General features: G+C 51.9%; 1 protein-coding gene across 1 annotated transcript in view; it reads left to right on the top strand.

Moving 5' to 3' along the window:
- The first annotated feature begins 932 nt into the window (after window positions 1-932).
- The window catches only part of UBE2QL1 (ubiquitin conjugating enzyme E2 QL1), a 38825-nt gene continuing 14158 nt past the window's right edge, over window positions 933-25599 (top strand). The window contains exon 1 of the mRNA XM_045795923.2: window positions 933-2285. Within this exon, the coding sequence (XP_045651879.2) occupies window positions 1500-2285 (786 nt within the window). The 5' untranslated portion in view covers window positions 933-1499. The remainder of the gene's footprint in view (window positions 2286-25599) is intronic.

The raw sequence follows: 25599 nt of genomic DNA, 5'->3' as shown, positions 1-25599 counted from the left end.
TTTCACCAGATAAAAAATAAGTTTCAATGGGTTAAAGGCAGAAAGGATGAAGAGGGATGGAAGGGTCCAGGTTGGAGGAAGTCCCCCTGCCCCTCCTCTGGCGATCCCGAGGTCAGCCGCGGGTTCAGGGGACTGGGCGCGGGGGTAGGGGCGCAGAGGGGCTAGCCCTGCGCCCTGAGCACTCATCGGCGCGGCGCTGGATGCGGTTTCCCAGGCAGTTTTAGGAACGACTGGAAAAGCAATGCTCGGCTGTCCCCTTCTCCGTTTCCTGAACGCAGGGACCGTCTCGCATGTTGGACAGGAGGGGAGCCGGGACTGAGGGGGCGAATTCGTGTAACGTTCACCCCTTAAAGTCGTGACTCGAGGGGGCTATTCTTTAGGGACTTTGCGGCGGGCACGCTTCCCGCATCCTCCCCGCCAGGCCCTGATTACTCCATCAGTCTTTATGCAAGCGTCCCCGCTGCTTGTCCCCTAGTCTCGGGCCTCCGCCGACCCAGGACTGCTGTGTGGGACATTGGGCACCATCTAGTCCCAGGGAATCAATAAACGGGTTGCTTTCTACCCTTTCCAGACACCCCTTCCCCTCCGGATTGCTCTAATGAGGTTAAGGGAGGTCGGAGGCTCTGGCCGGGCGCCGCAGGGAGCCCGGATCCCTGACCGAAGGACCCCGAGCCTCTGCGACCCTCATTAGTGCGCGCGCATGCCCCTTCTCTTGCGGGTCCCCAGCCTCCTCCAGCTTCTGCAGGCGGTTCGGCCCCGCGTGGCTACCCCGCACCCGGCGCCCGGCCAGCTCGCCGCGCGCCGCTGTCTCCCCCCAGCGGCCGTGGCGTGTCGCCGCGGGAGCCGGGCGGCTGGCGGGCGGCGGGGGCGGCACGGCGCAGGCAAGCCCGCGGCTCCGCCCCGCGCCCCCCCCCTTCTCCACGGCCGGCAGGGCCGCCCCCTCCGCGCCGCGCTCGGCTCAGACGGAGCAGCCGCCTCTGCAATGTCAGCAGCCGCAGCGGCGGCGACGCGAGAGGCAGCGGCTGGGGCCCCGCGGTAGCCGCCAGCGCGGCACGGCCCGGCGGGCGCGCACGGCGCGAGCCCGCGGCCACCTCGCTGCCTCCGGGGCGCTGCGGGCGGTTCTGCGCGCCCCGGCGCGGCGCTCGGACTCGAGGCCAGCCCGGCTGCGGCCACGCACAAAGGACCGCGGACACCGGGCTCCCGGGGCTGCGCCCAGGGACCGGCCGGGAGACGGCCAGCCGCGCCGCGTCCGCTGCACGCCTGCCCTCGCCAGGCGGCCGGAACCCGAGCCGGAGCGGGCCCCGTCATATGACAGCGGCGACACAGCGGCCGGCGAGCGCGCGTGCTGCCCACTCGGCTGCGCCACGGCCGCCGGCGCCGGGGGTGGCCCGCGCCGCGCCCCGCTGAGCGCTCGTCCGTCGCCGCCGCCCCGCGCCCCCCGGCTCTCGGGCTCCGGGGGCAGGAGCCGAGGGGAGCCCCCCACCGGCGCCGAGCCTAAAATGGCCACGCTGCTCCGCAAAATCGGGCTCATCCGCCTGCACAACCGGGACACCGAGGACCCCAAGCACCACCACAACCACCGCGGCGGCGGCGGCCAGCAGAGCGCGTCGCTGCGCGGCAAGGGCGGCGCCAAGAGCGGCGGCCACAAGCAGCAGCAGCAGCACCCCCCCGGGGGCGCGGGCGACGCGAGCCCCGGGCCCGGCAAGGGCAAGGGCAAGCGCGCGGCGGAGCTGGCCCCGCGCGACAAGCCGCCGCAGCCGGCCGCGGGGGCGGCGGGGGCGGCGGGCGCCGGGGGCCCCCGGGAGCGGGCGGCGGGCGCCAGGGCGGGGCCGAGCCCGGCGGCGGCGGCGGCGGCGGCGGCGGCGGCGGGCTGCAGCCTGGTGCCCGCGGCGCGCCAGCAGCACTGCACGCAGGTGCGCAGCCGGCGGCTCATGAAGGAGCTGCAGGACATCGCGCGCCTCAGCGACCGCTTCATCTCCGTGGAGCTGGTGGACGAGAGCCTCTTCGACTGGAACGTGAAGCTGCACCAGGTGGACAAGGACTCGGTGCTGTGGCAGGACATGAAGGAGACCAACACAGAGTTCATCCTGCTCAACCTCACCTTCCCCGACAACTTCCCCTTCTCGCCGCCCTTCATGCGGGTGCTCAGCCCGCGCCTGGAGAACGGCTACGTGCTGGACGGCGGCGCCATCTGCATGGAGCTGCTCACGCCGCGCGGCTGGTCCAGCGCCTACACCGTGGAGGCCGTCATGCGCCAGTTCGCCGCCAGCCTGGTCAAGGGCCAGGTAAGGCGGGCCGGCCCGCGGGGAGGGCGGGGGCGCGGGGCTCCGGGCGGCCCCCTCCAGACCCGCCTCCGACGGGGCGACGCGCCGGGCGCCTCGGGCCGAGTCCCGGAGCGCCTTCCTCCCCCCACCGCCGTCCCACCGGGTCTCGGGTCTGCGCGGGTCGTCGCGCGCGCTCGCGCTCCGTGTCTCGGCGACAGTTCGCTTACTGTCCGGCGTTCCCCCGGCCCTCCGCCCCCTTTCTCCTCGGTTCCCTGGGCGCCTGAGCCCTCCCCGTCTTCCCTCGCGCCCCATCCCTCCAGCCGCTGTCCTTTCTGGCCTTCTCCACCCCCCATCCTCCTCTCTCTCGCCTCCTTTGCCCTCCACCATCTCCTCCCATCCCCTGCTCCTCTCTCCCTTTCCTCCTTCCCAGCCCCCCTTAGTTTACCCCTCTGCTCGCCTCTCCCATCCTCCCTTCCCCCTCATCTGCTTCGCCCCATTTCGGACCCCCATAATCTCCTGCGGGTGGAACTTGACATGTACCTCAGGGTCTGAATGCCCAAGTGGGTTTATCACCTCTCTCCCCGATTGAGTGTACACACACACACACACACACACACACACACACACACGTCTCCTCCCCAACATCTCCGGTGGGTGCTGTGCAGGTGGGGTGCTGTGCGGAGGCCCGGGGTGCTGTGCGGAGGCCCGGCCTGCTGGAGAATCTGCCCTCTGCTCCGCTAGCTCTTTCTCAGCAGCATCTAGGGCAAAGGTGAAAATTGTGCTCTTGAGAAATTTCACTGGAGAAGCAGAGGTGTGGTTTGAGTGGTTCCTTAAGTGACAAGGCCAGACTCTGTCAAGGAAATGCCACCTGCCCCCCTTCCAGAACCATCACCTCTGGTCCTGGGCTCTCTCAGATCTGTTTCTTTCCTGGGTTTCCTCATGCCTCCAGGAGTTCAATCCTCTATCAGGGCTAAAGATTTTTAACTAGTGGTGAAATGGGGGGGGGGGGAGCTGGAAGCCTGAGTCTTCTTGCCTACTGCACCAGATGGCAGCTTTACCAAAAGAAACCCAGGGAACCTGAGAGCAAAGAATGAATGGATCTTCTGAAATGTGTTCCCACCTGGCTGCAGACAGGGGCATGATGGTTTTGTCTTTCCACACTGTGTGCTCTTGATCCTGCTCGAGTTGGGTGATGTTTTCTTGAATCAATAGTAAACAGTTAATAAAATCATATTTTGATATGGGCATTTGTAGATTTATGGAGAACCGTTGTTTTGTTGAGAAGACCCTGAATAACCTCTCGATTTGATCATTCTGCAGCCAGCGTTATCGGAAGCTATCAGTTCCCTGTCACCTGCCTCTGTCGCTTTTACTGCAGGGTCTTTCACACTGATCAAATCACGCTTGTTCTGCCGAGTTCACTGGAGGTGGAGCCCCTGGGATTCCTCTCAAATAGGATCCTAACTCCTATGGAGGAGGACTTCATTCTTGACCAGAGTCTGTTGTTGCCACGTAATCATCCTGCCAGTCTATCTTTTCTGGGATTCAGGTTCCACTTACTTCTTGAGTTAGGGAGAGGATGGCTCTGACAGCTCTGGAAAGACATCTTTAACTGAGAGAGCTTTAATGCTTTAACATGAGAGGTTCATTCCGAATTCTTTCCGTTCAATGCTGGCTCTGATATAAGGTGCCTGAACTTTAATACGAGTCGCAGGGATGGGTGGGGGCACTTCAGTTCATTTTTTGAACAGGATTTATACAAATGAAGTGGAAGACTATTCTGCAAAATGCCTTTGTTATCTGTTTCTTAAATCATTGCTAATCAGAACTCTCTGGAACAGTCTCTTCCCGTCCTTCATTCTCCACAGTGAGATGACTTTGGGGACCAGGGGAAGAGGAATGTCGTTTTGCCTTATAGAGCCACAGAATTATGACATCTTAGGTTTGGAAGATATCCTAGAGGTCCCTTGGATCACAGCCTGCATTTTGAAAGACGTAGGAAAATAAAGATTTCAAATGGGAAATGAGGAACTTTCTTAAAAAGAGATACATCTTTGTAAATTAAATGGTTTCCATGTTTAAATTAACACTGGGCATAACAGTTGCATGCATGCCTGTGCACTTCTCTTAAAATAAGCAGGTCGTTGGGTCTATAGTCCTTCCTGAATAATTGAAATTGAGAGTCTTGCACAGTTTGCAAGTTAGAGACTTCGGCGTTGAAAGTAATTATCAACATTTTTATTTATTATTTTCAAAATCTCACTTAATCGAACTCTCAGGGGCCTCCATCAAGCATATTGTATTATCAACTGTTCTGAATTCTAGTGTATAAAAGATCTGAACTGAAGGCAAGAACAGCAACTTATGAAAACACCAGTTCAGTCTGCACTGACTTCAACACCCAAAAGACACTGGTGTGGGATACACGTAACCTCCTCAGAACGCAACGTGAGAATAAGAGAAATGAAGTCATAACGCTTCAAGATTCTGTGCGCAAAAGGACTCTAATAGTGTTTCAGGGACCTGAGCATTTCCTTTTAAGAAATCCCGGCCTACAGATTGTTCAGTGCACGCGCCGTAGTTACCAAATTATTTCCGTAGTTAAAGGTAATAGGCTTTGGGAAAGGAATCAAAGTACCTGATTAGGTATTCAAAGAGAACAGGGACTGCTACCAAACCAATAATTAGTTTAAAAGAAAGAATCATTCTCTCCTAGTTCAGTTCCTCCATCTGTTAGCATTTCTTTTTTAGGATTCATTTTTCTTAAGCGACAAAGTTAAGAAAGGCTTGTTTTCCTCTTGCATAACTGCTCAGCTTAACTTTCTGAATTGCGGAAATACTAAATTGATTTTGTTTCTGTGCCTTCAGAAAAATCGTGAAATACTTTTAAAGGTTTCATGGGTAATACTAACAAAAGATTTGCTTAACAGCTTTGTGCACAGAATAAAAGGTTTGGGGTTATCACGTGCTATGATAAATTCAGTCATTCCGTGAGAACTTTACCTGTTCGGCCCACGTTACTCATCTCTCTGTCCTGCTTTATGCGTTGTGGTTGTTTTAAGTGAAATTCATGGGCATGGCTGTAGGATGCATTCGGTGTGGACCTAGTGGTGCACCTGCTTTGCCTGTTTATTGTCTGTTACTGATCCTTCTTTCGACCACATGGAGATATTTTTGGTAATTCTTTTGGTTTCCTGCAATTGAATGAAAAATTCCCGTACTTTTAAAATGAACTGGTGAAAATGTTAAAACTTTAGACTATTATTTATATCCCTTATCATTTACCAAACCAAAAGAAGAAGATCCATAACTCTAGGGTAGGATTTTCGACATTCAGAAGCGGTAAGATGTTGGTCTGGAAAGTTCGGTCAGTTGCAGCGTGAGTACAGTGTTTGCACCTACTAGGTGAGCCCACGCACGGACTCTGTTTGTGGAGAACAGGCTCTAGAAGCTTGGAGGCCCGGTAAGTGCTGCAGGGTTCACTGGCTTATACACCGGGTTTGGAGCCTGGGATCATGGAATGACTGCACAGAGACCCTTTACTTGCAGTTGTTGGAGCAGAAGGGTCCCCAAAAGCCGTTTGAGGGGTTCTCTAACTCAGAGTTCTGTTTTCACATCACTGTACGTCCTGAGTGTCCCCTTTTCAGTTAGTGAGACATTGCCAGGGGCAGGGAACCAGATGGCACTGGAAAGACTGTTCCTCACTCCTCCTCTGTTTTCTCAGAGCCAACCACACGACGCAGGCCAGCAGGCAGACGTTGCCGCTGCTCGCTGCGGCGTGCTCCGTGCCGAGTCGCAGGCTAGCCACGCAAGCACTGCTTCACCTTGCTCGGTGCCCCCCTTCCGATGGTCTCTGTACAGGTGAGGGAACTGTAGCTCTGCACAGTCAGGTGAAATCAATATGTCTTGTTCTAATTCGAGCAATGAGTGGCAAGGCTCTGGAAACGGAGCCACAGTCATGCCACCGGTCAGGAAGGGCAGAGTCAGTGCAGGGGCCGCCTAAGCTGCTGGCTGTCTCCGAGCAGTGGTCTGCTCACTGTGACCCGCGTGATAACCGTGTGTGTCTGCAGAGAGCAGATACCCAGTCGGGCATCAGCAGAAGAATGAGAACAGCAGGACTGAAACACCTTCAGATCTTAGTGTTTGAACTCCAGACTGGTGAGCGATTCCAGGACAGTTGTGTCTGCCTCCCGGAGTTAGTCTCTGGGATCTTTGGATAAAGGAAGCTGGCAGGTGTCAGAATGTGGTAGAAAAGTAACAGGCTCTGCAAATCAGCCGTTTGATGATACGGTGCATCTCTTGAGCTCGACCCTAGGACTTCAGACGCTCTGCACACGAGTGTCGCTGACAACTGTGTGCACGCACACGTGCACACACACAAATGCCGCCTCCTTCAGAACTTCTTGCAAAGTACCAGGCCTGGGAACAGCGTTTTGTTTATGACTGTAGTATCTCCGGGTCGGATCAGAAAAGGGGATGAAGATGACCAGCCTTTCGGGTCCCAAAGTGTATTGGCTTCCAAGCTGTCATAACTGACACACATTTTGAAGCCCTGTATTCATCCACTGGGGCTGCTGGGCGGTTTAAACACCAGAAACCCGCCGTTTCAGTTCTGGAAGGCAGACGTCTGAAATCAGGTGTCAGCAGGGCGGGGCTCCTGCGAGGCTGTGAGGGAGAACCCATCCCCAGGCCACACTCTGTAGCTGAGAGACGGCTGTCTTTTTCCTGTGTCTTCAGAGGCTTGTCCCCCCTCTGTGCGCATCTGTGTCCTAATTTCATAAGGACACCAGTCGTCTTGGATGAGGGTCCACCCTAACGACATCAGCTTAAATTGATTACCTCTGTAAAGACCCTGTCTCCAAATACAGTCACATTCCAATGCACAGGGGACGAGGACGCAACACAGGAATTGTGTGGGGCCACACTATAGCCCAGAACAAGCCCAAACAGGGATTTTGTAACTAATTCAACCTCACGTCTCTAGAGGCTTTTGCAGGTTTGCAAAGTAATGTGAGTGAAGCCAGTTCCTGTGAACACAGGACCACACTGAGGAGGGCGCAGGAGGGCCAACGTGGAACGGAGCTGGCAGCCCTGTAGGGGGAAGCGGTGGGGGAGGGGGGTGTAGAGCATCAACAGTGATGACCAGGGGGTGGGTAAAACCGTGGGTTCACCGAGGAGGACGCATTGGCGGGGAGTTCTTATGAGTCACTCTGTCATTTTGTCCTGCGCCAAGTGTAGGTGACAGAGATAATTGCCCACCCAGGATGACTCTGCAGCTTGAGGTGGCCATGTGCTTGACTGTTTGAAGAAAAAATAGCTTGTTCTGATAGCAAGTAGGACGGGCAGGAGGACACAGACAGGACTCTGATTCCTAAAAATAGTCCCATGCCAAGTTGGCGGGCTCCCACAGCTCGCTCCCTGGCGAGTGCGCACAGCCGGTGGCTGATGGTAAGGTTAATAATAGCAGCGATTCACTTTACCCTGAGTTGTGGACTTTTGAGAATCTGAATTTGCGAGACAAGAATGTCAATGCGTTTCTGGTTATTTTTCTGATTCAGATGAAGGGATGTGAGAGATTTGTTTCTCTTGTTAAAGGACAGCATAGTTTTTTGGGGGGGGGTTGTTTGTTAATGGAAAACGCCAGTAAATAACAATAATTCAAAGTTCGTTTGAAAGCCGAGAGTTCTGCCCTTTTTCTTCCCTGGGAAGAGGCGTGTATGAATCCATGTTCACAAGGAAGGCAGACCCAGCAGTACCACTTTGGGGACAGCGAAGAAACCAGCAAAATGGCTTTCATGTTTGTTTTGTTGTTTTGTTTTCAAGCAGCCACTAACAGTGGGTTCTTGGAGCTGTATTTCAGATCTGGTGAAAGTGAGATCTTTGCTGGGTTAATAAGGTAACGGGGAAGTGAGAAGGACGGAAGGTAGCAGGTGTAAGTTCTTTCCTCTCTGCCAGTGGTTCTCAGCCCCCCAGTAAATTAGTCACCCTGGAAGGGTTGAAATTATTCCAATGCTGGGGCCCAACGCTCAGAGAGTCAGACTTCATGGGTCTAGGATCAGGCCCTGGTAGAGGCTTGGAAACACTCCTGTGTGAGTCTAATGTGTGGCCGGAGTTGAACAAGCCACCGTGGACCAGGACTTGTCCCCTTCCCACGTACATTTCCCCACCAGCAGCCACAACAGGAACTTCACACGGTGGTGGAGGTAATCAACTTTTCACCTTCCCTCCTCCCGCCTTAGTGGACTGGCTGTTCTGGGTCAACCCTGGCGGAGCCCCCTGGAAGCCCTCCTTTTGTAGAGGAGGCCATCATAAAACCAAGTCCTTCCTCCCTGGACCGTGGGGGAGCGTGGGGCCTGGAGAAGGGAACGTGCTCAAGAGAGTTCACTGACCCGTTAGACACAGCTGTGAGGGCTCGAGAGCTCGGATACCCAGAGATAACTAGTAGGAACGAACCAGTTCCTATGGCACAGGTATTGAGTGCTACTGACTACTCTTTACTACACATTTACGGGGCACAGAGTGGTGCCTAAGACACACATAAAGTGCCTGCCACAGAGAAGTATCCGGTAGGGACAATGAGAAACCCATTCATATTGTCTTCAGGGTGCCGGGGTCGCTCCAGTCAGACCTGCGTGGATAGGTGCCCATCTGTTGAGTACCCGTGGACCCGACCCCTGGCAGTGGCCCATGTGTGTGCTGCGGACTTGGGAGAGGTGAGGTCCCGGGGTCAGCAGGGTCTTCAAACCTTCTGCGTGATGTTCGCAGAGGGAGCATTCTCCTTACAGGTGGGTGGGACCCCAGCATTCGGGGCTAGCCTGTGTTTCTGAATGTTCCTTCATTGCCAAGAAACGGGAAGATCAGACATTCCCAAAACACACAAAGGAGTCTTTGTAACGGCAGAAGTGTTTCCAGGAACCTCCGCGCTTTCCTACCCAGCGAGTCAGCAAACTACAATAAGGGTTAATTGTTCTCTAATTCTGCCTCATCACCTTCATTCATTCATTGTCCATTCATTCCTTCCTTCGGCACCCAACTGCTGAGGGCCTACCATGCTGTGGCCCCCGCAGCCACGGTGCCCATGGCGTTCCCTCGGTGACCCTCTGCCATCCCGTGTGTCATCCCTGCCCTCCTCCTGGCCGGCTCCCTGCCCCCCACTTTGGTGAGGCAAGGGGGAGTCAGTGGTGTAGGAGGACCCAGGACCCGAGATTGAGAACACTGGGGAGGAAGCCGATTTAGGATCCACCAGATGGCAAAGGATTGGAAGTGGAAGGCCAGGCATGGCTGTGGGAGCCGAGAGAGGTCACCGGACATGCCCCTTCCCCACCCAGCAAGCCTGGGCATGGGGCAGGGAGCAGAATAAATGGGGGCTCTTCCTTTCATGTTTTCCCACCTGCTTTTCTTCTCGACCTGCTCTCCTGCCTCATTAGATGTTTGTGGTCTCCTGCTTGGCCTCCTGCAGAGCCCCATCCCGACTCTCTGTCCCCTTCTGTTCCCCCTGCTGCCGCCCTTCTGGCTCCTCCTGGCTCTCTCGAATCCTTCATTATGACCCTCATGGAATACCCCACAAGCCCCTGAGTGTGGCCCATGCATGGTGGCCCTCCCCACCTGCTGTGACACCCCCGGAGGTCCGTCCTGCACCAGCTGCTCCAAGCCCTTCGCTCACAGGCCGGCCCCCTCCCCCACACTCACCCGGTGAGGCCCAGGCATCCTGGGTGCTGCAGCTCCTGCGAAACGCCCTTTTCTGCACGACCTCACATTTTCCGGAAGACACTCCTTTCTGCCCTTACCCTGCTAGACTGCATTTACCTATGACAACTGTATTGCCCCTCCCATTGCACAACACCCGACACATCGTGTCATTCCTAGTAAGTTGTTGGTCATGCAGCTTGCTGATCTGAGCAGACGCCCCACTCCCTTCCCTTGTCTCTGGTTGCAGAAGATTGTGACTGTGGACTGGGTACCTACTATGGACAGGCTGCTGTGCGAAGTGCTTGGTGTGCGCCATTCGATTTGATCCTTGCAACAGCCTGTGAGTCGAGTGCTATTGTTATTCCCATTTCACAGAGGCGCAAACAAGCTCACTGAGGGCGCATCTGTGCCCCGGGCAGATGGCTAGTGAAGGGCAGAGCTAAGTCGTCATCAGGCCGTCCAGAGCCCCCACCAGGTGTCAGGAGCTGCTGCGTTGGCAACGGGGAAGCCACCCAGCCACGAAGCCCATGCAGTCGGCTTGTTCCTCATAGGTCCCTATGCACCTTAGAGACGCTTTGCAGGGATGCTGTGCTAGGTTTTGCTACAATACTCAGAACTGATCCCCGAGGGAAGGGATAATGTGCGCATTGAATCTACTGAATTACCTATTGGTCCAAATAAGCTCATTGTACACATTGTGTGAACTAGAAGAATGTTTTACATCTTTCAGAACCGTAGGAGAAAGATAATTATTGTTGCTTTATTTCTTCTCTCCACGAAAGGGAGAGGCACTTTAAAATTTCTGAAAACCTCGAGAAAGAAATGCTTTTTGAATATAATTGCTACATTGGTGAAACAATTCAGATTGAAGAAATTACTACTGTAAAAATAATTTCTGTAAGATAAATACTAATTCTCTATCAATATTTGGCAGGCAGTCCTGAGTTTTTTGGTTTTGTTTGTTTTTTTTTTTTGAAAGTTCTTTGATGAGAGAGGTAGGGAAATACTATGTTAGAATGGATTAGTGTACACTTTAAGTTGAGATGTACTCAGCTCACTTGGGAATGGGAGGAAGAATTTCCAGAAAAAATGTTAAGATGGTGCTTCCTGTTTTTTGATCTTGAAAAGCAGACATTTCCAAAAATCAGAATATGGAGTTATAGAATTGATTATATATTGGTTATGATAAAAAGCAGCTATTACTATTTTATAAATTTGGACGCGTTGTACACATAATTATGAAAACAGTTATTTTTGTTTTGCTGACACATGAATTGGGGTGAATTTTGAGTGTCAGGCTGGATGCCCGTTTTGCTTCCCAGGAGACACCAGTCAGAAACTGGATGTAATGGGGGCGCCTGGGTGGCTCAGTCGTTGGGCGTCTGCCTTCGGCTCAGGGTGTGATCCCGGCGTTCTGGGATCGAGCCCCACATCGGGCTCCTCCGCTGGGAGCCTGCTTCTTCCTCTCCCACTCCCCCTGCTTGTGTTCCCTCTCTCACTGGCTGTCTCTTTCTCCGTCAAATAAATAAAATCTTAAAAAAAAAAAAAAAGAAATTGGATGTAATGGTACCAAATAAATAGTAATTTCTGCAAGGATTAATCTGTATTGAGGTCTTTCAGGATAATGACATACCCTACTTCACTCTGCTTCCCAGCCAGGGAAAAGTAGAAATATTATGGAGGAAACTTGGAATTGAATTTGTTACAAGCTTAAATTCTTTGTAACTAGTTGCATATTATAAGCCTTTAAAATGTAACTTTTAAAAGTACTCAAATAATAATTGCTTTCATCTCCCTTTGTGCACGGAGGCTTCTCTGTGGCAGTGCATTCACAGGCAGAGAACACTCCTCTGGGCTGGGAGCCCCTGCAGTCCCGCCTGGGGAGAGCAGAGCCCACTGGGTTAGGGTCCTGGGGAAGTGCCCTCCACCAGCCTGAATTAGCACAGAGGAGGGCCACTCTGGGGCCACCTCTGAGGGCCACCCCACCCTTCACAGATCTGCTCCTTTATTCCTTGATCACTTGTACAAAGTATATTGTGAAACATCATCATCTTGGCTCATGGGAGACGGTTTCTCTAACTGCAGGATCCACCAGTGAGGGTATATAAAGCTTAAAGGAAATTATTATCATTCCTAAATAAAATAGATCTAATAAAAAGCGAGTTTGAACTCTGCTGGATTGAATTAGGGTGATTATTTATTTATTTATTTATTTATTTATTTTAAAAGATTTTATTTATTTATTCGACAGGATAGAGACAGCCAGAGAGAGAGGGAACACAAGCAAGGGGAGTGGGAGAGGAAGAAGCAGGCTCATAGCAGAGGAGCCTGATGTGGGGCTCGATCCCATAACGCCCGGATCAAGCCCTGAGCCGAAGGCAGACGCTTAACCGCTGTGCCACCCAGGCACCCCAGGATGATTTTTTAAAGTAATTTTGCTGAAGGAGGAACCCTGGCCTCTGCCTTCTCTTGATCAGGAGAGATAAAGGTGTCTTGTTAACTATTCTCCCAGATGCGTCTAAGAGGAACCAGAGACCTCCAAGCCCCTTCCTGCCACCTCTGACTCTGACGAGGCCACCTAGAGGACTGTATGCCCCCTTGGCATCTGGGGAGGCCTGTGGACCCCCCCCTCGGAATAATTTTTTTAATGCACCAAAATAAAATTCACAGACTTTCAAAGGAAATCAATTATACTGAAATACATTTATCACAGTTTTAAAGTGTTAGACTAAAACAGGATATTAAGAAGCACATCTTTATTAACATATTTAATATTGAGATCTAGGGACAGGTCTGACAACTCCTCTAATTGGACGTAGTAATGTCATTTCAAGATATCTACACCAACTGTAATGTGATTTTGTCAAAAAAAAATCTGGTTTTCTGTTGGTGACAACGTCAAGGCATTGCTAACGCTGCTGTGGTTTGTTGCCTTCGATCATAATTAAATGAAATGCTGGACTGCAGTTAGGAGGTAGTGAAAACAAAGTCATTTTTCCCATCCAAGTTTATGTACCCTTATACCGTTGGGGATGCGTGCATGGCCCCAGGTTAAGAACTCCAGAGAGCACGTGGCTCTCAGTGTCCATGGCTGTCTTGGGAAAGCTCTGGAAGCTTATCATGCAGCTTCTGTACAGAACACTGGGGATGAGGTTGAGGAGTTCAGCGTATATGTCAGTTCTACCATCACCCTGTTGGGTGGAGTGGGGGTAAAGTCATGGACAGCGAGGCAAACGCAGGGCTCCCATACTGTCCGTCTCTCCAGCCTGTTTTGCTACTGGGCAGGTAGCCCCCTCCTCAAGCCTCAGGTGCCCCACCTGAAGATAAGAAGTGTCACCTCATTTCACAGGTGAATTGTGATGCCCAAAGGAAATGACGTACACAAGCGCCGCTCACGGAGGAGGTGATCAGTAGCTGGTCCTTCTTCCGCAGAAGTTGAATATGTAGTGAAATAAACATGCAAGAGAAGTCTCACCAAAGACCCAGAATTAGACTCACATTCATATCTATTACACGCAGGGATCTGCTTACGTAACTGTTGGCATTTCAGGGCAATATTGACATCCGGGTGGCTCAAATTGTTTCACCCTTGCCCATGATCTTACAAATATTCCCCAAAATCTCAGGATAGCCTGACACTGTGGGCTCACTGTGGGCTCTTGTCCTGGCATCTGTTGGCTTTCCATCCTCGAGTCATCGGGCTCCATGAGGAGCTGATTTCTGATCATAACCGTGACCGTTTATTGCCACAGATCTGAGGGTTGTCGTTCACCTTTATGACTTTGCTCTCTTAAGAATTCTATTTGTTATCAGTATTTTTATATCAGCTTAATTTTCTTGGCTGCTGCTAAATTACAAAGTTACACACAAGAACGTTATTTAATACATTTATTTCATCACATCTCAGTGCACACCAAATGTTTTCGTTAGCCGTTAAATATTGAGATGCTCTCTTCATTATGGAATATGATAGACACTGGAACACTTGGGTTACCATTTTGTCTCAAGATGAAGACCCGACTCAGAAATAAAATTTAAAATTGTGTAAAAGGCCACAGGTCAGCTGGATCGCCTCTGTACCGTGCACAGAGAATTTCACTGTGGTCAGGCATCCTTTGCCTTTCTCAAACACCTTCAGGAAAGGCCTTGCTTTTAGTGGAGTTCAAGGGAAACCTAGGTGAAACGTTCAACCCACCGGATTTGAATTTCCTCAGAAACATCCGGGAGCAAATATGTGACGTTGTGACGGTCAGAAGCCAATCAACAGTGAACACCCGTGTCTGCCTCACATTCTCACTACCCAGCTAGGGCCCTGAGTGTTAAAACCAGGGTAAGTCTTCCGGCATTGGGTAGGAGAGCACCCGGATGTCTCCAGGATCCTTGTGACCCCTAAGACTCCAGTGGGTAGGAGCAACATTCTCGCGAGGAGAGGGGATGCACACAGCTCATAAACAGGGTTTATGCGCTGTTTCCGTTGTACTCTTGATGATTTTCCTGTAGTTGAGCCACACTGGGATCTGAAACCCAGCCTCTGAGGTCATTAGAGGCATGAGTGTTCTTCCCCCGCCCCGTGTTTCTCAGCCTGCTGCGCACGTCGGTCTAAGAAGGGGTGTTCTCTTGTACGTGAAAACAGAGTCTGTAATATCTAAATCGGCAGATGGGCTTCGGTGGGTGTGGCCATAACTGCCTCTCGGTATGGACCGTGTTCTCCATCATAGCCGGCAAACAGAAACACTTCTACCCACCGTTGCCCAGACTGATCTTTCACATTTCCGTATATTTCTCTTTCTCTCCCATCATCGACTCTTTTGGTTGAGATCACATCAGTTGCCTGATCCTAAGAAAAATGTGGAAGGACCTCAGTCCGCCCCTTGGCCCCAACCACACACCCCTGAGTCTCAGAGGCTTGCTGGCCTCCCATTCAGAGAAGCCATAGGGCTCTCCAGGCTTCGCTGGAAGGACAGCCCAGCAGGCTGTGTGCCAGCTGTTACTCAGCACTGGATGGTTTTGCCCTCGACGGGCTGTAAACTGCACGAGAGCAGGCGACACTGTTGAACCTTTAAGGCCTGTGGCAAAAGGGACAGAGGGTGCCACTTCAGAACTGCGTCTTGGACAGCATCCAGCCAGGAAAGGCGCACACACCCGGGTGTGGGAGGAGGTGTACCAAGGATGGAGATGGCTCTGAGAGACGTGAGTGCGGGAGAAAAGCGTGAGGGTTCTGCCAGCAGGGGCTGGCCCAGGGCGGTGTCTGGGGCGGGCCAGCGGGCACAAGACAGACCCCATCCCAGAGCATTGTTGGCAGCTTTACCATTTCCAGAGCACTTCCACGGGCACGGCTTTCTGGAAGTCCAAGACAGGGAAGGATTCCGGCATGAAGAGGACGATGGGCCGGCAACCAGGAGGGGCCAGGCAAGTGCCTGTTTTCCAGAGCTCTCACTGGTAACGTGATTGAACCAGACCACCACTTCTCAAGTAGGAACTAGGGACTCAGAATTCCAGGGCACTTCTTCCTCCCTCCGTATAGTCTCGTTTCTGTAGCCCCATCACGAAGGAGTTGTCAAAGATCCAAGTTTGAGAGACCACTAATTCGGGAGAAGGTGGTCCTCTGTGAAGGGCTGGGCAGAAGCAGCTGACAACAGGACCTGAGGAAGAAAGGACTGCCTTCCCTTAGCGTGCACTCAGGACAGAATGGGCCTCATCCCAAATCCCCGTGGGCCCGCCCCCATAGGTTCAATGGAAACTTCCACTGTGTGCTGTGAAATTAAGTTGCCCCAGAGGGTTCAGGGAAATGTGAAGATCTCTGCAGCAGGGAAATGCTTCTGAGGTTTCCGGCTCTTAAATCTACCGGGAAGACTGTTATTTTGTAGTGTGTTTGCTCTTACAAGGAAGGATGCAGTGATGGTAACTGGTCTGAGGAGTCAGGCATGGCTTGAGAGAGCGACAAGAAGGGAGACTTTTCCTGCAGTCACCTTTCTTTCAGAAGTATGACTCTCTCCATCGTCCATTTATTGGCCGGTCCGCATCATCCTGCCTTCTCATGGGATCTGGTCTACATGGCCCCACGGAGTACTGCTGCTGTGTACCCAGTTTTCTTGTCCTTAATCTCCTTTCAGCTCCTTGATTTCGCAACTTTCTGCTCTTCTTCAGATTCAGTAAGTCACAGTATTTATGGGTAGATTGCATTTTAGAGAATAGTTCAGAATATTCTAGAACGTATCACTCAGGTTGGATAAACAAAACCTTTAAAACCTATTTCTTGCGAACCTTACACATGTGCCATGTGTTGAACTCCTAACAGGGTAATCTGAAGAAAGTCTGGGGAAAGAATGGGGGTTTGGGAATGCCTACAGGGACAAGAAAGGACCGCTTAGATGAAGATGAGGGTGGTGTTTGCCTCAGGAGGGACGCCCTTCCATGTCTCCATGCTGGTGCAGATGTCAGACATCGTTGGCTTGCGGTGTGGCCACTACCCCATCCCACACTCCGTGGGCTTCAGGCCCCGGTCAGGCCACAAGGGACCAGGAGCTGGGCCTTGAGCCAAAGAGTTCCCAAAACCCAAGCTAAAGCTTAGCATTTGTGCTGTGAGTTTAAACTGAAGTTTTTTCCCCAGAATATTCTAAGGGTTTTTTTTGTTTTTGTTTTTGTTTTAATTTGTAGAATCACCTCATTAAGCAGGGTTGGGAAAAGTAGGCGCAGCGAACGCACTCACCTGTAAACAAAGATCTCACTGACGTTGATTGAGCTGGATAACATTGGCATTTCTTTGCCATTTAAATCGAATTCTGCAAGAGATTTAAAATCCTGCACCAGACAAAATTCCAAAATCCTAAATTCCAAGGTCGGAGTGGTAAGTCGTTGTCCCATCAGTGGCAAAGAAATGAGAAATAGCTCCTAGTCCATTCCAGTGGAACTTTCCAGCACACATATTCTCTGTCTGTAAGGCCACCGTCATCGGAAGTAGCTGACTCCATGTAACGCCTGCTTCGTTTCTTAGCCGACTCTTTACACACACTCCTGCCGGGATTTCAGGGCAAGGTGGAGTAGCAGCAGTGCTGAGATTATGTCTACAGAAGAACGAGTATTTTAAGTTCATAACAGAAAACCAGGGAATTAGCAAAATGGAACTCACCAAATTGCTGTCCCACGACCCAGTGTTCTCAGCCTGGGCCTCCACTGCCTTGAAGGAGAGGTGCTCTGGAGCCCGAAGGCGGTGGGGGACGTTGCACTCCCCTTACCACCAGCGCTCTGGAGGGCGCTCTGAGGGGCTTCTCCGTGCTCCCAGGCAGCTCCCCCAGGACCCAGCAGCTCCCACTCAGGGCGAGGGTGGAGGTCACAGCTGGAGGACAGGAGCCAGCTCCTCCTGCTTGGGAATCAGCACAGGAACCCAAGACCCGGTCTCCCCACCAGTTAGGTCCCCCTGTACCACATGATGCCCACTCAGACTTCCCGACTTAATCCCCATCGGGCTTCAGTGAAAATGGAAACTTGACTCATCATTTCCCCAACTTCAAACACTCTTTCTCCTCCTGTGCAGAGCATTCATCTAAGCCACTGCTGTGTTTATCCCCTCCCCGCTCATTGCCAGCTGTTGCCCTCTGCTGTTCAGGCCCTAGGGTAGCCTTGCCTCTGCTCTCCGTTCTTCCCTCTGCTCCCCTCTCCTCCCTTCTCCTCCTTGGTCTTCCCTTAGGCTCCCCATCCTCCCCTCTGCTTCCCCCATCCTCCCCACTGTTCCCTCATTCTCTCCTATGCTCCCCCATCCTCCCCTCTACTCCCTCATCCTCCCCATTTGCTCCCCCATCCTCCCCTCTGCTCCCCTGCCCCCCCCTCCACTCCCATATCTTCCACTCCTCTCCCCCGTCCTCTCCCCTGCTCCCTCCCCACCTGCTCAGGTCCCTGGACAGCAGGGAGGCTGGAAGGTGGTGAGCACCCTGACTAAGGGACTATATTAGGGAGACCCAGCTCAGTGTCTTTGCAGTGGGTCTGCGTGTCCTTTCAGCTCCGCACTTTCTCCTCACACACTGGAACCAGAGTCCACTTGGCATCCCTGGGAGGACTCAGTGAGCTGCCCCAGGGAGGAATTTGGCTTCCCCTTTAGCACCCCAAGGCCCAGTCTCCTGTCGGAAGGAACCCCAGCATCCGTGCAGGCCCATCTCCACCTCACCTCCTCCGTGCAGCCTCTGCTCTCCCCCTGCCCCAGCTCTGGCTGAGTGCTCCCTTCCCTGTGCTAACCCCAGAACATTCTGCTCCCCACTTGCTGGGCACACACTTCCTCCAGAGATCCCTGCCGTGTCTCCCAGCCTGCGGACGCTCCTCCCAGGGGAGCACCTCCCCATAGGAGGAGCACGTTGGTGGGGCTCCAGGGGGCCCGTGGAGCCCGGGAGATGGCCCAGCCCGCAGCTGGGAGTCGCTGCACAGCTATCGTAGAGAGACTGCGGCGAGGACCTTCAGGTACTGCAAGATGGTGAATCGTCGAAGGAAGATTACGGGTGTTGAGCGCCCTGTAATTGCAGTGTCGGAAAGTGGACATTTTTTGCAACAAAATGACCCTTGATCCAAAGGCATTCGCTGGTTGACACCGAGTACCAAAATAATGTCGCCCCAGCATCCTGTGCATCCCACATGACTTGAGTTGTCTTTTCTTCTCTCAGCACCACGTTTAGAGGTCATGGTGCTTCAGGAAATGAGAATTGGTTTTATTGTTTTTGTTTTGAATCACGTGCCCTTGAAATGTCATCATCCTACTGGCCAGAAGACACTTGAGGGGGACACCTGACAGAGGCCAGGGTGTGGGCTGCAGGAGACAGTGAGGGACCCTGCTCCCCGTCCCCGTTCATTCATCCTGTTCCGGTGGCTGTTCCTTTTGTCCAACAGTCTTAATGTGAAGGGTGAGATTTGAAGAACTTGTCCGCAGGTCTTTTCCTTCATTTCTTCCTGGCCTCATCCTGATTGGAGGTTTCTGTGCCACTCTGTAAATTCATTCTCTCCCTCTCTCTCCCTCCCTCTGTCCCTCCCTCCTTCCTTCCCTCCACCTCTCTCCCTCCCTGTATCCCATGGCCCTGTCTTCTGCCCTACCTCTCCCTTTCTCTCCCTCCCTCCCTGTTCCTTTTTCTCTCCCTCCATCTCCCTATCTCTTCCCCCTCCCCCCCAACCTCTCCCTTCTCTCTTTCTCCCTCCCTCCCTGTCTCCCCCTCCTTCTTTCTCCTTCCTTTTCTCTCCCTCTCTCCCACTCCCTCCCTCCCTTCCTCCCTATCTCCTCCTCCCTCTCTGTACCTTCCTCCTCCCTCCCTCTGTCCCTCCCTCCCTCCCTCTCTCCCTCCCTCTTCCGCTTTGTCCCCTCCTTCCATTCAGCTGTGACTTTTCTGGTTGGAGCCTGTATTAGCCCCTATTATTATTGAAGGCCGCTGGGATCACAAGATACCACAGACGGGTGGCTTAAACACAGACATTTATTTTCTCACAAATCTGGAAGGTGGAAGTCAGAGATCGAGGTGTAGCCAGGTTGTTTTCCCCTGAGGCCTCTCTCCTTGGCTGTCAATGCCCTCTTCTCCCTGTGTCCTCACCTGGGTGTCCCCCAGTGCGGGTCTGTGTCCTGATCTCCTCTTACAAGGACACCTGTCAAATTGGACTGGGACCCAAGCAGATGGCTTTGTTTTACCTTAATCACCTCTGAAAAGTTTCTGTCTCCAAATATAGTTAGATTCTGAGGCCCTGGGGGTTAGGACATCAACATATAAATATTGAGGACACAACTGAGCCCAAAACAGAGCCTTTCTTTCAAAGCACACATGAGTGTCAACTGTGCCGTGAACTTGCAGTCTCACCTCCCTGGTTGTCAGGGGCCTGGTGCTGGGGCCGCGCTGTCTCCGGGTCTCGCGTGTGATAACTGGGCTCCACGGGGCTCCTGTAACCGCACGTCCCTCCTCATGAGCTCCAGCTTTTCCAGAGTGCATTGTTTTTCTTGGCTTTCCCAGAACGTCTTTCTTTTCTACTTTTTCCTGATAATCATGATTGCCTTTATTTTTTTAACTTAAGCAGGCTTCACGCCCAGCATGGAGCCCAACACAGGGCTTGAACTCATGACCCTGCCTGAGATCAAAACCTGAGCTGAGATCAAGAGTCAGTTGCTTAACCAACTGTGCCACCCAGGGTCCCCTTGATTGTCTTTATTTTTCCATGCTTACCTTTTCCTTCCCACCTGTAGGGACTCTTCTCCCCATGCTTTTATCCAGCTGGGGAACAGGGGCCCCATCCCTCCTCTGGGGCTCTCCCCCAGCCCCCCTTTCTTGCCGGCCCTATTTGTTTGGCCCCACTTGCAGGTTTGCAGTCTCCATAGACACCACACCCTTGCTCCCATGCCACTCCGCCCCGGCCCCGTGTGTCCCAAGTTCTCCCCTCTCTCTCCAGCCCTTGCTGTCTCAACAAACTTGCCCTCACCTGACTGTCCCCCATTCTGTGGCTCCTCTCTGGCTCGTGTTTCTGTGTGTCTATGTGTGCCTCAGGGAAGCCTGGTCAGCTCAGCCCTGGGGGCAGGTGGGCAGGAAAAGGGGCGCCCCAGCACATGCGTTCATCTGGGGCTTCAGAAAAAGAGGACGTTGGGTGAATAATAGGGGGTACAGATAATTCAGGAGGACCAGAAGGTTGATGGTTGTTTCAGACACCCACTTGAGAGTCGGTGATCCTGGAACTCCATAGTAGTGGATCCCCAAAGGTTGAAAGTAGAGTGAATATGTTTTAAGCCAATTAATTTTTATGCTGAAACACCCAACAGGATGTATTTTTTAATCAAAAGTTACTTTTATCATTGTAGAGGTCCTCGTCAAACCCGAAAGTAGGATGCTTTCTGAAAACCCTCGATTCCGTTTTTAGAGTAATTTTACTCATTCACATTATAGTTGCATCATCAAACGACTCTTAGTTGTTAATTTTATTGAGCAAATTGTTTGAAACAAGCCCTTGGCTGCTTTTGGTGATATACCGTGTCCGTCGTAGAGTTTATGGGGAGGGCAGTTTGCACTTCGCATGCTTTCCTATTTTATTCAAAGTAGAGGAATCCACCAAAATATGCCCCTATCTCTCCACTGGCCTGCTGCCAAGACCAGAAGAGGCAGGGCCCCCCTCCAGGAGGATTCCCCAGCAGAGCTAACAGAATTGACGTGCGGAGACATGGCCCTCTCCCCCAGCTTCCTTGGACTCCTTGTGGAGCTGAAGTCCACCCTTATAAAATCCTTCCTGTCTCGTCTTCCCAGAACTTTGGACTCTGGAGCAAGGGGACTGGCTCAGGCACCAGCATTGAAGGGGGCAGCAGCGCGGTCTGAGCCTTCCCTACAGCGCCTTATTTCTGAGTCCGGACTCACAGCTGGCACAAGACACCCGGCATCATTCCCACGGCTGACCACGGAGGCCCGCTGATCCCACGGGTTCCATGAGCAGAGGGCTTTTCCATTAACGTCACGAATATCAGAGCCCAGCAAAATATCAAAAGACTGAGTCCTTAATATATATAATCCAAAGCTTTTTATAAAATAAAAAGGCATATTAAAGTGTTTATGTAATTTTCTTATTCAAACAGTATACACTTAGATGTTCACATTTTAATTTCAGGATGATATCCCTGACTTTCACAATATCATAATTAAAATGGTCTGTAGGGTTTTTTCCTTCCACTACATGCGTTTAGCCAAACAAAGCAATTAAATGACAAAGAAACTGATTTTCTCTGTTTCTGTTGACTTTGACCTGCCTTCTCGATTATAATGGTTTCTTAGGAAAGTGGGTTTCTCTAATGCAGTTCAATTTAACAGCATTTATCGAGTTGGAATCAGATGCCCTTCTGCAGTGAAAGTGAAAACAAGAGACGTCATAGAGACTCAGGCCAGACCCTGCGTCGGTCAGTGGCTGTCAGAGGCCATGAGCACCGGTGACGAGCGAGATGTCTGAGTGGGGGCTGAGTTGCAGGTCGGTAACTGTGTACCGGCATCAGGTCCAGATACACAAAGGTTCTTCTGAGATGGGGGATGGTGTAGTGACCTGGACGGGCCCCTCAGAGCACCTGCCCTGCCCAGAGGGCGATTCTGGGAACGGGCCTTTTCCTTCTCCAGATGGTCCACACGAGTCAGGCCCTGCGATGAGCCAGTTCTATAATATTATAGTCTTTATCATCATGATTTGGGATTCTTGCTGTGAACATCAGTGGTTCTATATTTCATCAAAGGACCAGAAAAAGAGTAGGTTGAGTGATAACGCACAGCAATGTAACGTTGTGTATTTATTCTGACTTCAGAGCTCCTAAGAGCTTTTTCTGATTATAGACATGCTTACTATACAAAACGTGTGCAATACTGGAATTTACAAAGTAGAGACCGAAAGCTCTGTGATCCTGCCAGCCAGAAATACTCACGTGAAGGTGGTCATCGACCACTCTCACACATCTGTTCTCTGGGGAAGACCCCAGCATCCTCTGGCTCGTGGTACCACGTAACAGCCACAGCTCACCTCCTTAGCCTGGCCTTAGGAACACACGTGCAGACTTTCCTGGGAGCGATGCCCAGACGTGACTCGCTGACATCAGGCCTGTGCATGCTGACCTTCTCTAGGGCTTGCCAGAATCTTCCAGAATGGCTTCCCTGGCCAGTCCACGCACTTCCTCGAAAACCCTCCGTGTTATCCTCCATCCTGAGTCTTGCCCTCAACAGGTAACAAGTGGTATCTTACCTCTGTTTTAAAATCTTTTTTTTTAAAGATTTATTTATTTATTCGATAGAGATAGAGACAGCCAGCGAGAGAGGGAACACAAGCAGGGGGACTGGGAGAGGAAGAAGCAGGCTCATAGCGGAGGAGCCTGATGTGGGGCTCGATCCCAGGACCCTGGGATCACGCCCTGAGCCGAAGGCAGACGCTTAACCGCTGTGCCACCCAGGCGCCCCTTACCTCTGTTTTAAAGAGTACTTCTCTTATAACCGGTACATTTGGACATTGCCCCCTGGACTTGTCAGTTCAGATTCTTTATTTTTTGCCCTACTTTACTTTTCATTTTCTGGTTATCTGGCTTTTTCTTGGAATTCTCTGTTTTCCAGATACAATTTCTTGTGTGGGTTTTAGACATTGTAAATATTTTCTTCTAATAGATGCATTTTCTTTCCCTTACTCTCTCTCATCTTTTATTTAAAAAAAAAAACCCTCCACTTTTGACGTTGTTCCTTTCTCCATCTTTTTATGGTAATATTTGTATGTGAAGACCATTAGATCATGAGATATGCCCTTCTATTTTCTTCCATTGGCTTTGCAACCTTGCCTTTGCATTTAAATTTAGCCCATTGTCTTCGTGCATGCTGTTAGGTGGAAGTCCCACTTCCTTTGCCTCTCTGTAGTGAGCGCGTTTCTTTGTCCCTGTCTACCGATCCACCTGGCCCTTTTCCACTGCCTTTGATTTGATTTGATTTGATTTGATTTGATTTGATTTTTTGCCATTTTATCCTGTGACAAGTGCCCATGTAAATCTGACTCCCTAACTGCCTGCCCCCAGACGAATACCGGACTGCCTTAAGGAATGGCCTCCTAGTCTAACATCAGATAGGACAAGCCCTCTTCTTTGCTCTCCTTTGCTTTTTATGAATCATTAATGTTCCATGTAAGTTTTTTTCAATTACTCATCCAGAGTTTTGCACACAGTGGTGATTTACTTCCTGCGGCAGAGCATCCCCTGAAATCCAGCATGACCCCGTGAACACATACTTCCTGCACATGGTCTGACGTGGCTCGGTGCCCCTTTCCATCTTGTGGCTTCTCCATCTGGAGCACGTGGCGCCTGAGCTCCCAGGGACAGGGGATGTGGATGGGCCAGCACATCCGCTCCTAATGGCCCCACCCGGAAGGACATGCGTCACTTCCGCCTTGGTCCACTGGCCAGTACTGGCCACGGGGCCACAAGCTGATGGTGGGAGTGGGGAAGCACACAGCTGTTTGTAGAGCACTAACCTGTCCACCACGTCGAGTTCATCAAAAATAGCCACGTCTTCACTCATCAAGCTGTACCCAGTAAATACGCGCAGCTTTTTGTATGTCAATCATACCTCAATAAAGTGGTTTAAAAAAAATAGCTAAGCCTTTAGGATTTTCCGTGTAGGCAGTGGTACCATCTACAAGTAATGAGGTCAGCGGAATACTCCATCCCGGTGGCACAGAAAAACTCTCAATACCGTGAGAGGCAGATGGACAAAACCAGAGAAAACTATTATTTTTGCCAGTTCAAATACGAAGACAGAAGAAGCTTGATTTTTGTATATTTGATCTTAACACGAGCCAACATAAATATGAAATAACAAAGCCAGGAAGATTCATTTGAAAAACTGTCCTTCCACCATTTAAAACATCCCTGCAGAATCTACCTGGGGTCAACTGTCGTGTCTCCGGGAACGGGCTTTGGGGGGTGTGCTCCTAACTCCCTCGGCACCTCCTTAGCGTGCCCCGTGACCCACCCCCACAGACGTTTTGACTGCAAACACGACAACACATCGCAGGAGCTGTTTTCAGTAAACAGGAGAGATTTGACTTTGAAATGCCAGTTTTCTGAATGTGTTCACCTTATTCATGACACTTCCTGGAAAGCTGTGCTGGAAGTTGAGTGCGGGCTGAAGTTTCGAGCCTGCTAGCGCCAGGGGGGGACGCGGGGTCTAACCGGCAGTGCCAGCCGCCACTGTCTGTGCATCTGTGGGGTTACCTGTCCGGCGCGGAGCCCTGGTTCTTAGGCTCTTCCTAAGGGCAAGTGCAGGCCGGGGGTGGTGTGGTGGGAACGGGGCAGTCCACATCGGGGGAGGTCGGGATGTCCCGGCTTACGCAGAGCTATGGACAGTTCTTAGAGCCGGACGGGATGCTGGTTTGTCTGGTGACTGTCCAATCACAGTTTGTAGAAGGCACCATTTCCCAGGATTTTGCATCATGGGGTTCCAGCCTATTCCAGAACTAGGCTGGGGGTGTGGAGGGACACTGTCATTTACCATTTCTACTGCCACCGAGAAGTCACTTGTCTCTTCATTCTCCACCCGATCATTTGCAAAACTGCGACGAGGATACGTCGTGGGTGAGGCGTAGATGAGCTAACGTGTGTAGAAGACCACGCAGGACCCGTGCTGGGAGGTGGCAACCTGTGTGTACTACCTTTGTTTTGGAATTCTAGCCGGGACGTGAAGTAGCCTCGAGGTCAACGTTGATAATTCTTACAGATGCGTCATTCGCCCCTTAGGAAGCACGCGCGCACCCCCGCTGGATGCTGGGTATGTATTGCGCGAGGCTGGAGGTGAGGACACGGGTACCCAGGACCATGAGTGGAGAGGCCAGAGCCTCGGGTCTTCGTCATGACACGTAGTGACAAGCAGTTTGCAGCTCAACCTTATACCCTAAATTCAGACCTGTATAAGTTAGAGGTTCATTTTGGTCCCATTACTAGAATTCCCCAAATCTGTGGGGCTTGGTCAAGTCCAGGAAGCTGCTCCTTTAGTGCGCTGGATAACTTGGAGGGAACGTGTAGGAGTCAGACTGTGTCCCAGCACTTCTCCGTGTGGTGGTCACGTTCCCCAGTGGCCAGCCTGCATCTCCGCTCCTGCACTGGGGAACGGAACAGGGGTTCTGTCTGCCTCACCAAGGGGCCGGA

The sequence above is a fragment of the Ursus americanus genome, chromosome 15 (assembly GCF_024610735.1).
Source record: "Ursus americanus isolate L20-20 chromosome 15, mUrsAme1.1.p, whole genome shotgun sequence".
NCBI lineage: Eukaryota > Metazoa > Chordata > Mammalia > Carnivora > Ursidae > Ursus > Ursus americanus.
The sequence above is the reverse complement of the archived record's forward strand: the minus strand, read 5'-3'. Positions and strand labels throughout refer to the sequence as shown.